Here is a 16667-nt window from a genome sequence, read left to right as displayed (position 1 = left end):
TTGCAGGGACATGTTCCACTTTATGTAAATGCAACCGCAGGCACAACAGTGTACGGGGCCTTTGATCCAATAGACGAGATCGCAGACATTTGTGAAAAATATAACCTCTGGCTCCATATAGATGTAAGTAACTGAACAATTTGCTAAAACTAAGCCTAGTGACAGAGGATTCTAGTCTGCAAATGTTTGATGTTGAATTTAAATTTTTACTATTGAGCAGTGCTCATCTTTCCTGTGATTTTGATTTTAAGAGCATTGCAAATAGATATAGAGCCCCATCCTAAGAATCCTCCACATATTTAACTTCCATGAGAAGTTCAGAGGTCACAGGGTTTAAAGGGCTGGGTGAATGGTAAACTAAAATATTACAGACTTTTAAAAAATACTGACTCTTTACCTTTTCTTCCAACACGTTCAGGCTGCTTGGGGAGGTGGACTTCTAATGTCCAGGAAGCATCGTCATAAGCTGAATGGAATAGAAAGGTACTGCACACGGCTTATTGGTGTTGCTATTTATTTATACAGTTGTACATGGTCTTTCACAAATGTATGAAAGAACAAAGTCCCTGCCTCAAGGCGCTTACACTGTAAATTAAACAGAAACAACACAAACAATAAAAGGTTGAACAGGGGGTTGAAAACTACACTGGAGAGGAGGTCAGTGATGGAAGGCAAAGTGAAAGGTAAGTTTGAAGGAGGACAGGGAGATTGTTTAGCAAATAGGGGGAGGAGAGACAGTTCCAAGAGTAACTTCAAAGGCGGCACAATGGGAAAACTAAAGAGAGGGGACAGGTTGAGCTGTAGGAAATGAGATTTAAGATGGGCTAGGCCTTGAGAATAAGGATTAAAAGGCTAAACTTAGTGTGGGGAAAATAAGAGGAATCCTGGGAAGGGATTTGAGTGTGTGTGTGTGTGTGTGTGTGTGGAGGGGGGAAGGTTATGGGACTCCTCACCTGGAAGCTCTTTGCAATCGCTTCCAGTCATTATTGAGCCTTTATTCTAGCTACAGATGTATTTTCTATAAATAAGAGCCAATGATCTCAACATCAACTGGAGCAGGGGTGGGCAAACTTTTTGGCCAAAGGGCCACATCTGGGTATGGAGATTTTATGGGGACCCATGAATGTTCATGAGATTGGAGTTTGGGTGCAGGAGGGGGTGAGGGCTCTGGCTGGGGGTGTGGGCTCTGGGGTGGGGCCAGAAATGAGGAGTTCAGAGTGTGGGAGGGATTCCTGGCTATGGCAGGGAGCTGGAGTTCAAGGGGGGAGGGGTCCTGCTGGAGGTGCAGGCTTTGGAGTGGGGTTGGGGATGAGGGATTTGGGGTGTAGGAGGGTGTCCAGGCTGGGACCAAGGGGTTTGGAGGGCAGAAGGGGGATCAGGGCTGGGTCAGGGGGTTGGGGCATGGGGGGGGCGGGTCAGGGGTGCAGGCTGTGGGCGGCACTTACCTCATGCAACTCCAGGAAGCGGCAGCATGTCCCCTCTCCAGCTCCTACGTGGAGACACAACCAGGCGACTCTGTGCGCTGCCCCGTCCGCAGGCGCTGCCCCTGCAGATCCCATTGCCTGCAGTTCCTGGCCAATGGGAGTTGCAGAGGCAGCGCTTAGGGAGGGAGCAGCATGTGGAGCCCCTGGCTGCCCCTAAACATAGGAGCCAGAGTGGGGACATGCAGAGTGGCCCCTGACCCCACTCCTGGCTGGAGCGTGGCAGTGGAACAAGCCCCAGACCCTGCTCCCCAGCGGGAGCTCAAGGGCCGGATTGAATTGGTTGAAGGGCCGGATGTGGCCCCTGAGCCGTAGTTTGCCCACTCCTGAACTAGAGGGACACATGGTGGGGTCACACTGGCAGCAGCAGCTTTTGGGGGCAGATCTTCCCTCTTCATGGCTGAAAAGGACAATGACAGCAGCAGAGCTGGTACCTTTCCATTATACAGGGGTAGAAGGATTTGTAGAGCTCACATAGTGGTCTTCCTGCAGCACAGCATCACAAAACCACTGCACTTCAATGTGCAGGGGACTTGGGAGGTGTGACTAGTGGTTCTGTAAATATACTGGTCCAAAAGCTATTCCCTCTTTACAGCAGGGACACAGGTGCTGTGAGGGCTACTGAAAGCCTAAGGCTACTGTAGTGTCCAGAGAGTGGTCATGGGAAATATACCTTACCTCCATGGGCCTTTATGACATTCCCTATTATACAGCCTCATTCATCTGGGTGTTCACTGAGGCAAGGATCTTACCTTTATTGAATAATCTTGATTCAAATCAACCAAATTTAAAACAGGCAGGAAGTTCTTGTTGAACTTGACCCAGACTCATGTGCTGGTAACCTGCATCATCAGGGCACTGTCTTGGTCCACAGACTGTGTCACAGGACAGATCCCTCTGTATTTCCAAGCTTGTCCATACCTCAACAATGGTCCAGTCTAGTATGATAAGCAGACTTTTCCACAGGTATGGCTCTCATCCAATGACAGCAAGGCCTTAACCTATGTGAGGGTCTGTCTCTTGACTCACCAGGCCCCAGTGGATACGGCTTTATCAGCAAGGACTGCCCATATGCATGTAAATCAGAAAAGTGCTGCATACCCAGACACCGTACAAGGTGCACTATTAATATGGGCAAGATATCTGAATCCCCAAGGAAAGCAAAAAGGCATTTGAGGTAAAATCTACCCCTGGCCAGCCAAATGGAAAAGCCTAGCACAAAATTCCTTCTATACCCTAGAGGTAGTCATTTCTAATTCCCAGGACACAAAGGTAGACTTAATGTAGCACAATAAAAGGAAAAAATGAAACATACCAACTTGCAAAAGCCAGAATTTCCCACCACTGGGAAATTTAGCATATATAGCAAGTAACCAGAAAAAATAGAATAAAGAATGAGGTTGGTGGGTGGGAAAATAATGTGGACCCTCCTGGTGCAGAGATCAAGAAAGCAGCATGAAGCACTTGGCAGGGAAACCACAAAGCAACTGAGACACACAAACCCAGGTTTAACCACTGGCCAATCCAGTTGGCCAGCCACTCTTATTACGGCAGTAGGTCCACTGGGGAGCTATAATGCCAAATTCTACCCTTACACCCTATTCCACCCATTGGTGAATCAGGACAGAATCTGGCACACTGATGCTGACCTGAGGGCAGCTGGTGCTAATCATTAAATCCCAACTCTAAGCAGTGACTGAAATCAGCAGGTCCCAGTGAGTGCTATGATTTTTCTCACCATAATAAACCACATTGATCTGCAGTCACTGGTAGAGGACACATGCTCCATAACTGATTGCCACAGGCCCCAGCTGGGATCTGTTAGCACTCTAGCCAGACTTGGTATACCCAAAAAGGCATACAGGCTCTGAATGGCTTTCTGCCATGGAGGCAGGGCCTGAATGAGCTATCCTGCTATGCCCTTTTATTGTACAAGGCAGTGAATGGTGCCCTTATGTTAAAATCCTCCTGATATCCCTCTTCTTTATTTTTTAACTTGTCCTGAGAAGCTACTTAAAATTCTCTCATGCTTTTGAAACATAAAGATAAGATTCTGTAATAGAGATGGTAAGTTGAGACCATATCTCACCAGCAGAAAATACAACAAATAAATTCTACTTCCTAAATGTTTCTTCTAATATGCCATTGATCTATTTTGAAAAAAATCCCCTCCCATACAAAGTCTGGTTTCTATGCAAAGAGATCAGACTGTGCTGTGTGCATGCAGGGCCTGTATCGGACTGCATTACACAAAGAGGAGTTCCAGTGGAGGGACTATGAGTTCCCAGAGGTGCAGGGTGACCACACATGCTGTGCAGCTATTCCTTTGGTGGATGTGCTCCATTTTCCATCCCTGAGATAGCTCTGGTAGCAGAGGGCACACCTGCTCCATTTGTGGCCATTAGAGTGGACCAGTTACTGTGCTCCCCAGAATGCAGGGACTATGATTATTTCTGGCCCTTGAGAGGGGGATGCAAGGAAAGAGGAGGACACTTTAAATTGTCCTTCCCGACCCTGTGTGCACCCAGGCAAATACCATGAAAAATCTCACCCATACTATATACTTTCCCTCTTTAAAGAATCTAAATACGTAGTTACACAAGGGATATTCAGTAGTTAATAAGATGGAATGGAGAGGGCAGTAGCACCAAAATGTTGGGACATTTTTTCTAGCACTACCCTGAAACTATCTAGGATAGTGTGTTTAAAACACAGGAAATCTCACCTGCTTGGCAAGTAAATTAACTCATCTTGCACATTCATTGACTTTTCAGCCTAAAAAGTTTATATATTATTTGTTTGGCATGCACTGTAGAGATTTTTATAGCCTCTTAACAACCTATATATTTGACAAATTAACAAGAAAAAGATCCCTTAGAGCTTTAGCTGGAAAAGTGGGTAAGAATTAGCAGCTTCTTTTCTTTCTTTTTCCTACTGGAGAACTATAACAGCATCAGCCATTTAGCAAAGAACTATAGATACCTGGTGTGTGACAATGTCTCCTTAATTCCCTGCCCACCTGCAGATACTTTGAACTAATCGAAGCTGTCCTGCTGTTTTTGTTATTCCTGTTAGTGCTGTCTCCAGAAGGTGATTCTTCCGGGAATAAAGTTATAATATCAAGTAATCAGCATAGTTTGACACTAATTAGTTGACATTAATTACAATACCAAGTAATCACTAGTGTCTGACACAGTAATATCAATCCTGGAAGAACTGCTTTCCTAGGCAGCACATCTGGGAAAGGTGACATCAAAGACACTGATATACCCTTCATAGTTAGATCAATTTGGCAAAACACCTAACTTGTTTATGACAATTCTCTTGTCACTTACACTGGCTTTACACTGGCGTAAGTTTATCTTTGTTTTCCATATCAACTCTGAGGGCATAATTCTTTTGCAGAGCCAATTCGGTCACATGGAATCCACACAAGATGATGGGAGTTTTGTTACAATGTTCAGCCATTCTGATTCGGGAAAAGGTCTGTTTTATATTGTTTGATAGTCTTTCAGTAGAACAATTAGTGAAATGAGTGCTGAGTTTTTTAGGACATGTTGCAAGGCCTGTTTCTCTGTAGGCTTCTTTCTGAAGGGAAAAGTTGGGTAGATTTATGTTTGGAGGAGGAGGTAAGCACTTTTTCCTTTTTCAGCTTTTGGTTAACACAGTAAACACTGTAGGTCAAGATCCTCAGATAGCTTCAGTGATGTCAAATGGAGTCATGCTGATATATGCCAGCTGAGGATCTGGCCTTGTGTTTTTACAAAACATTGTACATGCACCCTGTGACTTGATAATTGGACAAATGTTAGGCTTTAAAAATAAACAGCAAACATTTTGCATTGCACAAGTGGCTTAAGAGTTTAAAATCTTGTTGGAAAGCAGCCACATTACTTTTTGTTCTACTCCAGAAGCAATTTTAGGACTTTGTCATCAATGGGATCAGAATTAGGATCCGAGTACTTTTCTTTCAATATGTGAATATTATCATCTATGAGCAGGACATTTTAATTTTTCTAATTTCCATTAACTTGTCTAACTACCAGTCTTGGAAATGGGTACTTAGAGAGGCAGTGTGGTCTAGTCTCTAGCGCAATATTTCTCAACAACCAGTCCATAGACTGGCGCTGGGACCTGAGAGCTCACTGACACGGTTTAGGAAGGCAGCAAGCTGTTCCCTGGCATCAAAAAGGTTAAGAAACACTGGTCTACTGGATATATCACAAGAGTGGACTTGGCAGGCCTCAGTTCTAGTCATGCCATGACCTGCTGAGTGACCTTGGACAAATCACATCATCTCTCGGTGCCTCAGTTTCCCCAGCATAAAGTGGGGATATGCCTTCCTTTTTAAAGTGCTTTGAGATCTAAAGATGACGGTATAGTATACATTCTTAATATTATAACTCAGAACATGAGAACTTTGGTTTCTCTTTATATTTCTGTGTAGATCTTATGCAGTCAAGGAAAAATAGTTTTACTAATCGAGCTAGTGAAGACGTGGAATAGTTCTTTTTATTTTTATTGTTAAAGCATACTAGATGTGTCTACTATGGGCCCAGTTATGCTCATACTTATTACTGATGTTTAGTAGTACCAGAGTGGGCCCTAAATGGAGCTGAAGCCTTCATCCACACTTTAAGTCAATTTATGCACCAGAATGAGCTTATGCAATCTCACAGTTCAATATAAACATATAGCATCAAAGAAAATGACAATGAAAAATTAACTCTCAAAAGTCTTATTTTCTAAGAAAGAGAAGTCTCATATACTAGAATCTGGGTGGCTCCAGGCATCAGCACGCCAAGCACCTGCTTGGGGCGGAAAGCCACTGAGGGTGCTCTGCCGGTTGCCGAGAGGGCGGCAGGCAGGCTACCTTCGGCAGCTTGCCTGTGGAGAGTCCGCTGGTCCCACGGCTTTGGCGGACCTCCCACAGGCATGCCTGTGGGAACTCCGCCGAAGCTGCGGGACCAATGGACCCTCCGCAGGCAAGCCGCCAAAGGCAGCCTGCCTGCCGTGCTTGGTGCGGCAAAATGCCTAGAGCCGCCCCTGTCTAGAATCCAGGAGTATAAGGCAGGAAACATTTGTTTGGAATACTAAGAATTCAAATACATTTAGGCTGGCATTTTCAGTAATATTATTTTTAAGTATTATTAAAATTTATTTTTATCTCAGTGTGATATGCATGTAATGTCTCAGTGTGATATGCATGCACCTTCACCATTTGAATAATCAGGAACTTAGACATCTAAATGACCAACTTGAGAGTACAAAAATTATGTCTACAGCTTGTGCCCTCAAAAGCAGGTCAGTATCTGAAAATGTGGTCCCTAAAAGTACAATTTTTTTACAATATATTTTTGTTTGTATATATTCAATGGATATATTTACATATGCGTTATATATATTTGCTTTTTCATAATAGGGTATACTTCAAGGTTGCAATCAGATGTGTGCAGGATATCTGTTTCAACAAGATAAACAATACGACATATCCTATGACACTGGAGATAAAGCAATACAATGTGGTCGTCATGTGGACATTTTTAAATTCTGGTTGATGTGGAAAGCTAAGGTAAACAATAAATGTCCAGTTAAAATGACTCAGAAATATATTTAATTTGTGTGTATGTAAGAGAGAAAATACCTACATTGTTTCTTTAAAAGAGTTGTTTGGACTTTATGGAAAACTTAGAAAACAAAGTTTGGTTCTATGAAGAGCTTTGCCTGACAAAGGACAGCAGGATTGGTTCCCAAGGCCCTGAGACAGCAAACACCCAGGCTCACGCTTAACGTTAATCACATTGAAGTCAATGTGGCTTCTCATGTGACTAATATTGAGCACATGCATAAGTATTTATGGGATCGGGGCCCAAATTTGCAGCTAAACACATTTTCTTCCTGTTAATACTTCTTTCTTGTGCTCTACTTGAAATTATAATACTCTGTGGCCATTCCTGCAGTGCTCAGTCAGGCAAAATTACCTAAATGCATGATTCAGTTAATAAGGCGGCCACAATCTAATCCTTTATAAAATCATAATTATTGCTGTGGCACACTCTAAATTTATATAAAGAGGATTTTGACTTCAGAAGAGCATTAAGCAGCACATAATGTCTGATGAATAAAAGCTCCTGTTTACTACAAATTTCTTTAATATTAAGAGGGAGGGAAGCAAATAAGTATGCTTCTCTATTTCTGTTTTTTAAACAAAATATTTTTTCAAAGTTTTCTCTGAGTTACCAGAGTGTCTTTAAAAATACTGCAGCAAAGGAAATACAACTGAATAAAATATTAACATTCAGATTTGCAAAAGCATGAAGAATTATTGGAACATCCTAAATTATCTTTACTTGTGTTCATTTTACCAATTACTGTGGTATCCAACACAGATTTGGTACATTGAATACCAATTCTTTCTCCAAATCAAACCTTTTTGAGGCTGCAGCTCCAGGACATAAATCCACCTATGATTAATGAAAATTGAACTCTGACCCATAACTTGAAAATATTATATGTATAATACTAATCACCATTGACTGACTACAGAACGCTGTCAACCCTGAGGCACCCATAGATCATTTGGCCTTCTAAAAATCAGTCTAGCATGTGTTTTCAGTGCCTTTGGCTATCTTCGACAAAATCAGCAGTCATTCTGCCCACACTGTGGCCCTCTCTTGGCAGGCCAACCTCACTACAAACATTCTCTTTTGTGGTTGAGAGCCTGGGCAGCGGGTATCAGAGGCCAGGGGAGACTGTGCATCCCCAAACAGCCTGGCATGGCTTCATCCAGGCTCCGCCCCGAGGCTCCCTCCTGCAGTTCCCAGCGCTCTACCATGGCCCAGGCTGGCTGGGGTTGGGATGGGCTGGCCTGCCACTGGGACTTGGGGCAGCTGGCACTGGTGCCAGGGCTGCGCTGCCCACCTGGCACTTGGACCACACCTCCTAACTGTCTGGCATTCTGGGGCGGGGGCACTGGCCTGCGCCTCCCAGCCACCTGGAACTCCGGGGCTGGGGGCACTGCTGCCATGACACTGGGCCCTCCAGGGCTGGGAGCACTTAGGTGGCCCAGAGCTGGGACCAGGGACTGCGATGAGGGTGCTTTGCGCTCATGCGGGGGAGGTGCAGGGCCTAGGGCAGAAGGGGAAGGGCCAGGGGCTAGCCTCAACAATGGCCAGTTCACCAGCCACGCATGGTTGAGAGCCATTTAGCACACCAAAATCAAGCATGAATATAGAACAGATGTGAAGTGCAAAATCCTCCTCTGCCTGTCAGAGAGAGGCTAGAGCACCAGTGTGGTGTGTGAAGAACCTGACTGCCAGTCACTGGTACAGAGAGGGAGAATAGGAGGAAGACTGTTGTGTTTAATATTATTACTATTTATTATTTGCATTGTTTTAGTGCCTAGGAACCCCAGTCATAGAACAGAAACCCAATGTAATAGGTGCTGTACAAGTACATAAAGAGTCTTCAGCCCCAACAAGCTTAAATCTAAGCAATAATGTGATAAGGCCATATTTACACTTCAGAAGTGGAGTAGGATGTTTGTGATTCTTTCTTAAAACAAATTGTAGATCCCAGACCACAACATAAAATTCAACTGAAGAAATTCAAATTTCTGAAAAAATTAAGGCACTCAGACTCAGCATTTTGGTCTGGGTCTTTTATAGAGGCTGCCTTTCTGAAAGCTATCAGCTCTGAGATTTTGGGTTAGACCCACTTCTAGTAAATTGGATGTTATATATATTGCAACAACTGCCTTTGGGTCATTTTTTGGAATAATGATACATTGGAAACTGAGGAGGTTTTTCTTCCAGCATTAACAGCTGCCAAAAATGAGCACAAATTTGCCTTCAAAATAGACAGTGGGCTTAATGCGATATTTATCTAAGCCCTTGAATCATTTTGCAAATATTCTTTCACTGTGAATTTTATCCCAGTATAGAGAACCTGCACCACAGATACATAATGAGGGTGACATAAGGGCTTCACCGGTGCTGAAAGGTGACCTGCAAGGGGGAAAAAATGTGTACATGCCCTTATTTACCTTTTCAATGAAGGACAAAGGTGGTCTGGATTTTTTTAAAGCTTTATTTTTCCAGGGTTGTTTTTATTTGTTTGTTTGGAGGACTGGAGAATGGGTGGGATTATGACATTACAAAAGACCAGCTAGAAAATTGAGCAACTGAGTGGGGAAATGTATTTTCAGTCAAACTCTTTAAAACTCTTTATTTGCTTCCTACCTTGTTTTTCTTAATGCAAATTCCTGACCAACAACTGGGAGAAAAGATTTAAAATTCTCCCCAATTCTCTAGTCCTCCAGTAAAAACAGAGGAGCCAAGATTTAATATTCCTGATATTCTGTAGGCAAAAAAAAATGACAAGCTGAAATATTTATCTTCTTAAAATTTTTAAAAGACCTTTATTCATCTATTTATGTATTTATTTTTATGTATTTATCGCTATAAAGTTCTTTTAAAAACAAAATAGTGCACAAACAAAATAGTAATTCTTTTGTAGATCACATGTAACCATGTGAATTTCACTATTTACGAAATAAGTGTTACTAAAAGTATTCTTTATTTCTGTGGTCATCCTTTAACTTTTAACTTGCAAAATGATAGTCCTGTTATATATTTTATTTTCTGTCCAAACCTAATTACTAGAGATGGCTAGATGGTACAAGAAAAGAGGGGAAACTTTTTTAACTAATAAAACATTTTCTTTTTAAAATAGGGTACAGTAGGATTTGAAAATCAGATCAACAAATGTCTGGAATTGTCAGAGTACCTCTATACTAAAATTAAAAACAGGGAAGAATATGAGATGGTTTTTGATGGAGAGGTAAGTCATTACATAGACCAAAAATATTTTTCATGTAACTTGACAGCTGGGAACTAGGTTTGTATACATTTCTTGGAGCAATCTTGAAATTTCTATAGGTTTCTCAAGAGCTCATAGCTATGTATGAAAAAGAACAACATGGCCACTGACATATGGGCAGACTTTTGGCCAGACATATTGAACTTCTATATGGATTTCAATTATGAATTCAATTATTCCTCCCCTCTTTTTCTTTTCTTTTATTTTCTTTTCACCTTAAAGGACTGTATTGGGCCACAAGCTGAACACTTCAGATGGTATTTATCAACAAAGAGCCAGATTCCCATAAGAATGTAGTGCAGAGGAACTGATGTGGCTTCTCAGATTAGGGTATGAAGATGGCCTTAATAAAGCCTGTTCATGCTGACATTCCAGAGGTTGTCTCTCTTGGTTCTCTGAAAGCTGCTACCTCCTCTGCTGATGCCTCTTCATAAAGTCTTGGTTGATACACACTTTGTCTCTTCACTTACTAAGAGGAGGAAAATCAGTTACCAAAAGACAGACCTGTCTGTGTACAATGTCACTGAATACGACCGGGGGCTGTCTGGCACTGGAATCTTGGAAGGGACATCCTCTTAAAATTACATAAGTGTTGAACAATGTTTGTACTTCATCAGCACTCTAGAATATTGTAAAAGGGACAATGCGTAGTGAATCCAAGATGGCGGCTGCAAGTAGACTGAAGTAGCAATATTATACAGAACGTATTGTTTCTTAGTATATAGAATTAACAGCCTTAATAAAATGTATGGACTCTACTTCTGTAATAAAATATTCAATAACAATTTATTGTCCTTCAGGAGATTGGTGTGGGTGATCCATATATTCCTATTATGTTTATTCACTTATGTGTTTGTTTGTTCTTTTTTCAGCCTGAACACACAAATGTATGTTTCTGGTACATTCCTCAGAGTCTCAGGGGCATACCAGACTCTGAGGAGAGAAGAGAAAAGCTACATAGGGTATGCAGCTCACATTAAATGTATAATATATTGATTCATTTCTAAGCCAAAGGGTTCTATTTATCTAAAATAACATATCTCTGCATGTGCTGATTCTAAGCCAGGTTTCCAAAATAGAGTTGATGGAAATTTGGGATTTCCGTTTAGCAAGGGAATGGGGAATTCTGTAAAATCGCTATTCTGGAAATGCCAGTACATGGTACTTCCCAAAATAATTATTTCCTGCAGGACCCTGGCAGCTGCTCACTGAGATTGTCATGATTCTTGACAATTATTCTTGTCATTTTCACAGCTGCTTTTCAGTGATGGGTGAAAGTGACAAGAATAATGTCCCTTTCAGTTCACATCTGTCAGATTTTTAAGGGTCTATGTTTTTGGGCAGCCACATCATGCAGACTGTCTAGGACCAGGAACCCCAAGGCTTTGAGACTCCTAGGCCAGCTATCTCCCTGGACTGCCCAGTCCCTGCAGCCTGGGGAGTCAACAGCTCAGAGAGCCATCAGGCCCAGAAGCCTGGAATCTGTGGGATCCAGGAGCAGTCTCCATGGTAGGACTGCCTCTGAGCCGTGAACCAGGGAAGCCTGTGCTCCTCAGCAGCACACCAGCTGAGCTGGCAGGAACCCGGGCAGGTGGTTAATCAGTTTGTTGAACCCCATACATTGCTATGAAACACTTTGGGTACAACAAATCACCATTTTCTAAACCTATTTCACTGGAAAATTGCAGACCAGCTCTACCCCAGAGTTACATGTTATGACTGGCCTCTGGACCTTGACACTTTGTATCCTATTCTTATTGGGTCTGAAGTTATATTTCTCCTTTGAAATCAGACATGGAACATATCCAGTTCTTCTAAAGTACATTGTTTTGTGGCAGCATTTTGGATAGTTCAGACTGGGGTGAGGTTAAGAATACAAGAGAGAAAAAGAGATTACAGTTGTCAAGATGAGATAATCAGGCCCTGACCAAGAGTTTTTTGTGGTGGGAATAGAAAGGAGAGGGCAGATTGGTGATATTGTAGAGGAAGAACCAGCAGGATTTTGTGGCACCATCACTGTGAGGAAAGAAGGACAGAGAGGAATTAATAAAATTACTTGTGTGAATATTTGGGACAAAATGACTAATGGAATTGCCAACAGTGATAGAAAAGAGAGGGAGAGGGAAAAGTCTGTGAAGAAAGATGAAGTGTTTGATTTGACCATGTTAAGAATGAGCTAGTGATGGGACATTGCGAGACATCAAGGAAAAAGTGTCAAATGGCACCCAGAGATAGACACTGAATGGCAGGGACTTGGTCAGGGGTGAAGTAGTTCTGGGAATCATCATTTTAACTTGCCTATGTACTCTACCGAGTCTTCTCAGATAGACCCCAGATTTCACAAGACTCAATTGTGTCACCCTTATTCACGTGGAGTACTACTCAAGATGAATAAGGGTGGCAGAATCTGGCCCATAATTAGGCAAGGAAAGGCAAAGTAGGTGCACTGCTCTTGATTGACGGATACCGTGCAACTGTTAAGACTTTGATGGATTTTCTTCTTTGAAAGTGAAAATAAAGAAGATAATTGTAATAACTTCATGGTGCTGTAAAACCAATCCAAATGTTTTCATGATTTAAAAAAAAATACCAGTAGAAAGTTTTCTTTATACAGTAAGACTAGTTGAAAATTTTCCATCAACATTTTTGACAGAAAGGCTTTCTGAGTAAACAAAAATTTTAATGGAAAATGTCTCCTTTCCTTGTTTTCTGATACAAATTCTAAAATTTCCACTGAAAATTCCTACAAAGACAAAAGAAGTCACATTTGTTAAAATTTTCCCATGAATTCTTTTCCTGACCTGTTTTAACAGTTAACGATGCACTTTCAGTGTTTGTCATCCAAATACTGAAGCATTAAGAAGTTGAAAATGAGACTATAAACCAGAGTGAAATTGGCTTTGTTACTTTTCATTGTCCAAACTATAAGAATTCCAATAATTAATCAGAAAAATAAATAGTGACACGTAAATTTAGATTTGTAAATTCTTCCAGTACTCTAAGATATTATTAGTAGTTTAATAAGGAATACTGTTTGCTTAAGCTATGGTTTTTAAGTTGACATCGTTGTTAATCATAACATCTTAGATTATTAAGTATAGAAGAATTTAAACATCTAATTTACATATCACTATTATATATACATAAAATATGTTATCAAGCATTTTCTTTCTACAGTTTTATGTAAACATCTATCTCTGGTGTAATTGCTCTCTTTTCTAAATTAAGAAATATGGTGACTAGTAAGAAAGGAAAAGGGTTCTAAATTGCTTTCCTGTTTTGTTTTAATTATAAAGGTGGCACCAAAAATCAAAGCTCTGATGATGGAGTCAGGTACCACAATGGTTGGATATCAGCCTCTGGGAGATAAAGTCAACTTCTTCCGAATGGTTGTCTCAAACCCGGCAGCAACTAAGTCTGACATTGACTTCCTCATTGAAGAAATAGAAAGATTGGGGCAGGATCTGTAATACTCTTGGCAAACTATTTATTCCTCTAGTCCACTGTTTTCCAGCATTGTCTTTTTTACCCAGTTCTGCAGAACACCCTTTAAGGAAATTCCCTTTCTAAATGTTCCACTCTCCTAAGACACTCTAACACAAAAAAATCTGTAGGTTACTGCAGAGGTGCTGGAACAATTTGTATACTGGGGGGTGCTGAGAGCCATTGAACCAACTGTAAACCCAGTATATAATGGAAACCATTTCAAGCCAGGGGGTGCAGTAGCCCACACACACACACAGTACCCTTAGTTCCAGCACCTATGGCTTACTGAAATATATATATATTAGTAGGTCATTTTATTGAAGGAAAATATATTATCTTGAAGTGTACTATGATCCTTATTTTAGTCTGTTTATTATAGTCAGCAGGAAACTAATAAGTATTAAAATAGAGAATTAAGAACTCTGCACAATATGTATGTACAGTATATATATATATATACATATATATAAACGGTAATGAATTTAGAGCTAAGCCACAGCATGTTTTCCACTTTAAGAGAACTAACTTTTCTTTCAACAGTTAATGATGTGGACAATGTGCGGCAGATCTGTCTAACAAATGCAAATAGCTGTAAAGAAACATTTTAAAAAATGTAGCTTCTTAGGAGCTAAGAAAAATGTTTAATAGTATTAAACTTTATTGTTGGTGCTTCTCTCACATACAAAAACAATGGATCCTAAAAGCACCCCCCAGTAAGATAGTTGTATCTCCCCTTCAGTGTCATAGCAGGGATAATAGTAGCAGAGTCATTGTACCAGGTATATTATTGCTGTATTTTTAGAGATTAATTTGTGTAGATTGTGTATATTATTGTTAAATGACTTTGTGAAAAGGAATTAAATGTAATAGTTTTACAGCAAGATAACTGTTCAATTCTAGGTCTATGAAATATTTGCTTATTTATATGCAGAGATTTACCATGCTAAAGAGTTGTCTTGTATTTTCTTCCATTTGTAATGTATCCTATTTATATATTATTGAAGTTCTAAATGATGTTTATGGTATTTTAGTGCATTTGTGAGCCAAAGAGACAATAAAAATATTAGCTGACACTTTTTTATTTATATAATAGTGCCCTTAAAATAACAACTTACAGTTAATTTTACTGATCATTAGGAATTCTAACATTGTATATAGACTCTAGTATAATGAAATCCCTTTACTTTAATAGATTCTTCACTTTTATTAATTGTAATGTCTGCCTGTATGTCCAGTGTTCTGAATGCTTTTCTAGTGAATATTGGATAATAACCAAGGCCCATGTACTTCTGTTGTAGTTCAGGTTTAATCTCTGTGACTAGTTTAGCTAAATTCTGGGGCAAGATTCCTGAAGAAAATCTGTACCAAATCTGTGAGATTGTTAACCAGGTTTATTAATGTTTTGTAGAAGGAGAATTCACTATGTATTTTGGAGCTTACAGAGGAAAAGAAAAACTCATCACAGAATGTTTAAATACAGCTGGCTTGTCACCATAGTTTTAACTGATCAGACATTTCAGAATATAGACACAAGAGTCAGCTGCAGCCCATTCAGTTTTTAATTAACTAGGTAACCAGTTCAACAAAGTACATGATTTTGTACTGGCAGACCAGCAAAGTAGTGGAATCAAATAAAGGCTCAATAGTCCTCTGGCTACAGAATGACTATTGTCATGATAACTGAAACCTGCTGATTCAAAATCTTTTCAAAATATGCTGCTATGGCTATTGTACAGGAAAGTCTGTAATAAGCTACTTTTCTTTCTGCTCTGAAATAAAATTTAATTGCATTAGAAATATTCTATTAAAGGATTGTAAAGAGACACATTTTGATTTAAAACTACAGCAATACTATATCCAAAAAAGAGCCTAACACTTTGTGTTGCTTTTTCATTTATTTAGAGGGGGTTAGACACTCACTGCCTCGGTGCCCCACTTTATGCCATGTGAACGAGCTGCAGTAGCATGAAGGGGCCCTAAAAGCCTTGGCTGTAGCCAGAAGAGGATTCCCTTAGTACAGGCAATGCAGAAGACTTATGTAAGGTTGGCTTAGTTGGCATGCTGGAGGCAGGGCTGGAGAAGGGAAGAGTGTTTTGGGGCAGGGCCACATCACATAGCACTAAGGAAATTCCAGACATCACTGCAGCTCATAGGACAATCCAGGGAGTCAGCCATAACTTACACAGCCCCCTCTAGGTCTTTCCAGCCCCTGGTGCAGCCCAGGATTGGGAAGGTGCAAAGGTGACCATGGTCCCCTGGGGCTGCAAATTCTGTGCTGTGCCTCACCTGTGGTCTTTAGAGTAAATACCAGTTGGATAGTCAAAACACCATGTCTAACCCCTCTCATAGAGCCAGGAAAGCCTGGGGCATTTTGACATTCTGTGAATGGAAAAATTGAGAAACCTATTTCAAGAGTCTAACATTGGTGGGCCCAATCTAACTTCCTGGTCCAGGGGATCTAATTCTGATATATAAGCACTCCATGCTTATTTTTGTCACCAGGATTCTTCCAAAATTTAAGGAGATGAGTTTTGGGTGGCTAGTCATTCCCATGCACTGTTCTCTTTCTTTTCCTAGAGACCCAGTATACCTCTCTCCTCTCTTACACTCTATAGAAGCTTCTTCTTGAACTTCATTTTGTTATGACCTTATTGCTCATTGGAGTCAAATTCAGGGCTTGTTTCACTTTTGTGGCTCTCTTTTTGCCTCCTAACTATAACATACAGAAGATGATCCATATAATCCACCTCAAAATCTTACAACTATGAAGCCACCCAGTAATCCCACTAGCACAGTTATCCTTCTAGTAGGCCCATCTCC

At 40.7% G+C, this 16667-nt stretch overlaps 1 protein-coding gene across 5 annotated transcripts in view; it reads left to right on the top strand.

The window, feature by feature from the left end:
• The window catches only part of GAD1 (glutamate decarboxylase 1), a 51518-nt gene extending 37460 nt beyond the window's left edge, over positions 1 to 14058 (top strand). For all 5 annotated transcript variants that reach the window (XM_030579311.1, XM_030579309.1, XM_030579312.1 and 2 more), the window contains 7 exons: positions 7 to 123; positions 419 to 483; positions 4887 to 4965; positions 6904 to 7053; positions 10215 to 10322; positions 11234 to 11323; positions 13658 to 14058. In XM_030579311.1, the coding sequence (XP_030435171.1) occupies positions 7 to 123; positions 419 to 483; positions 4887 to 4965; positions 6904 to 7053; positions 10215 to 10322; positions 11234 to 11323; positions 13658 to 13831 (783 nt within the window). In that variant the 3' untranslated portion in view covers positions 13832 to 14058. The remainder of the gene's footprint in view (positions 1 to 6; positions 124 to 418; positions 484 to 4886; positions 4966 to 6903; positions 7054 to 10214; positions 10323 to 11233; positions 11324 to 13657) is intronic.
• The last annotated feature ends 2609 nt before the right edge of the window (positions 14059 to 16667 follow it).

This window comes from Gopherus evgoodei, chromosome 11 (assembly GCF_007399415.2).
Source record: "Gopherus evgoodei ecotype Sinaloan lineage chromosome 11, rGopEvg1_v1.p, whole genome shotgun sequence".
NCBI classification, from domain to species: domain Eukaryota; kingdom Metazoa; phylum Chordata; order Testudines; family Testudinidae; genus Gopherus; species Gopherus evgoodei.
The sequence above is the reverse complement of the archived record's forward strand: the minus strand, read 5'-3'. Positions and strand labels throughout refer to the sequence as shown.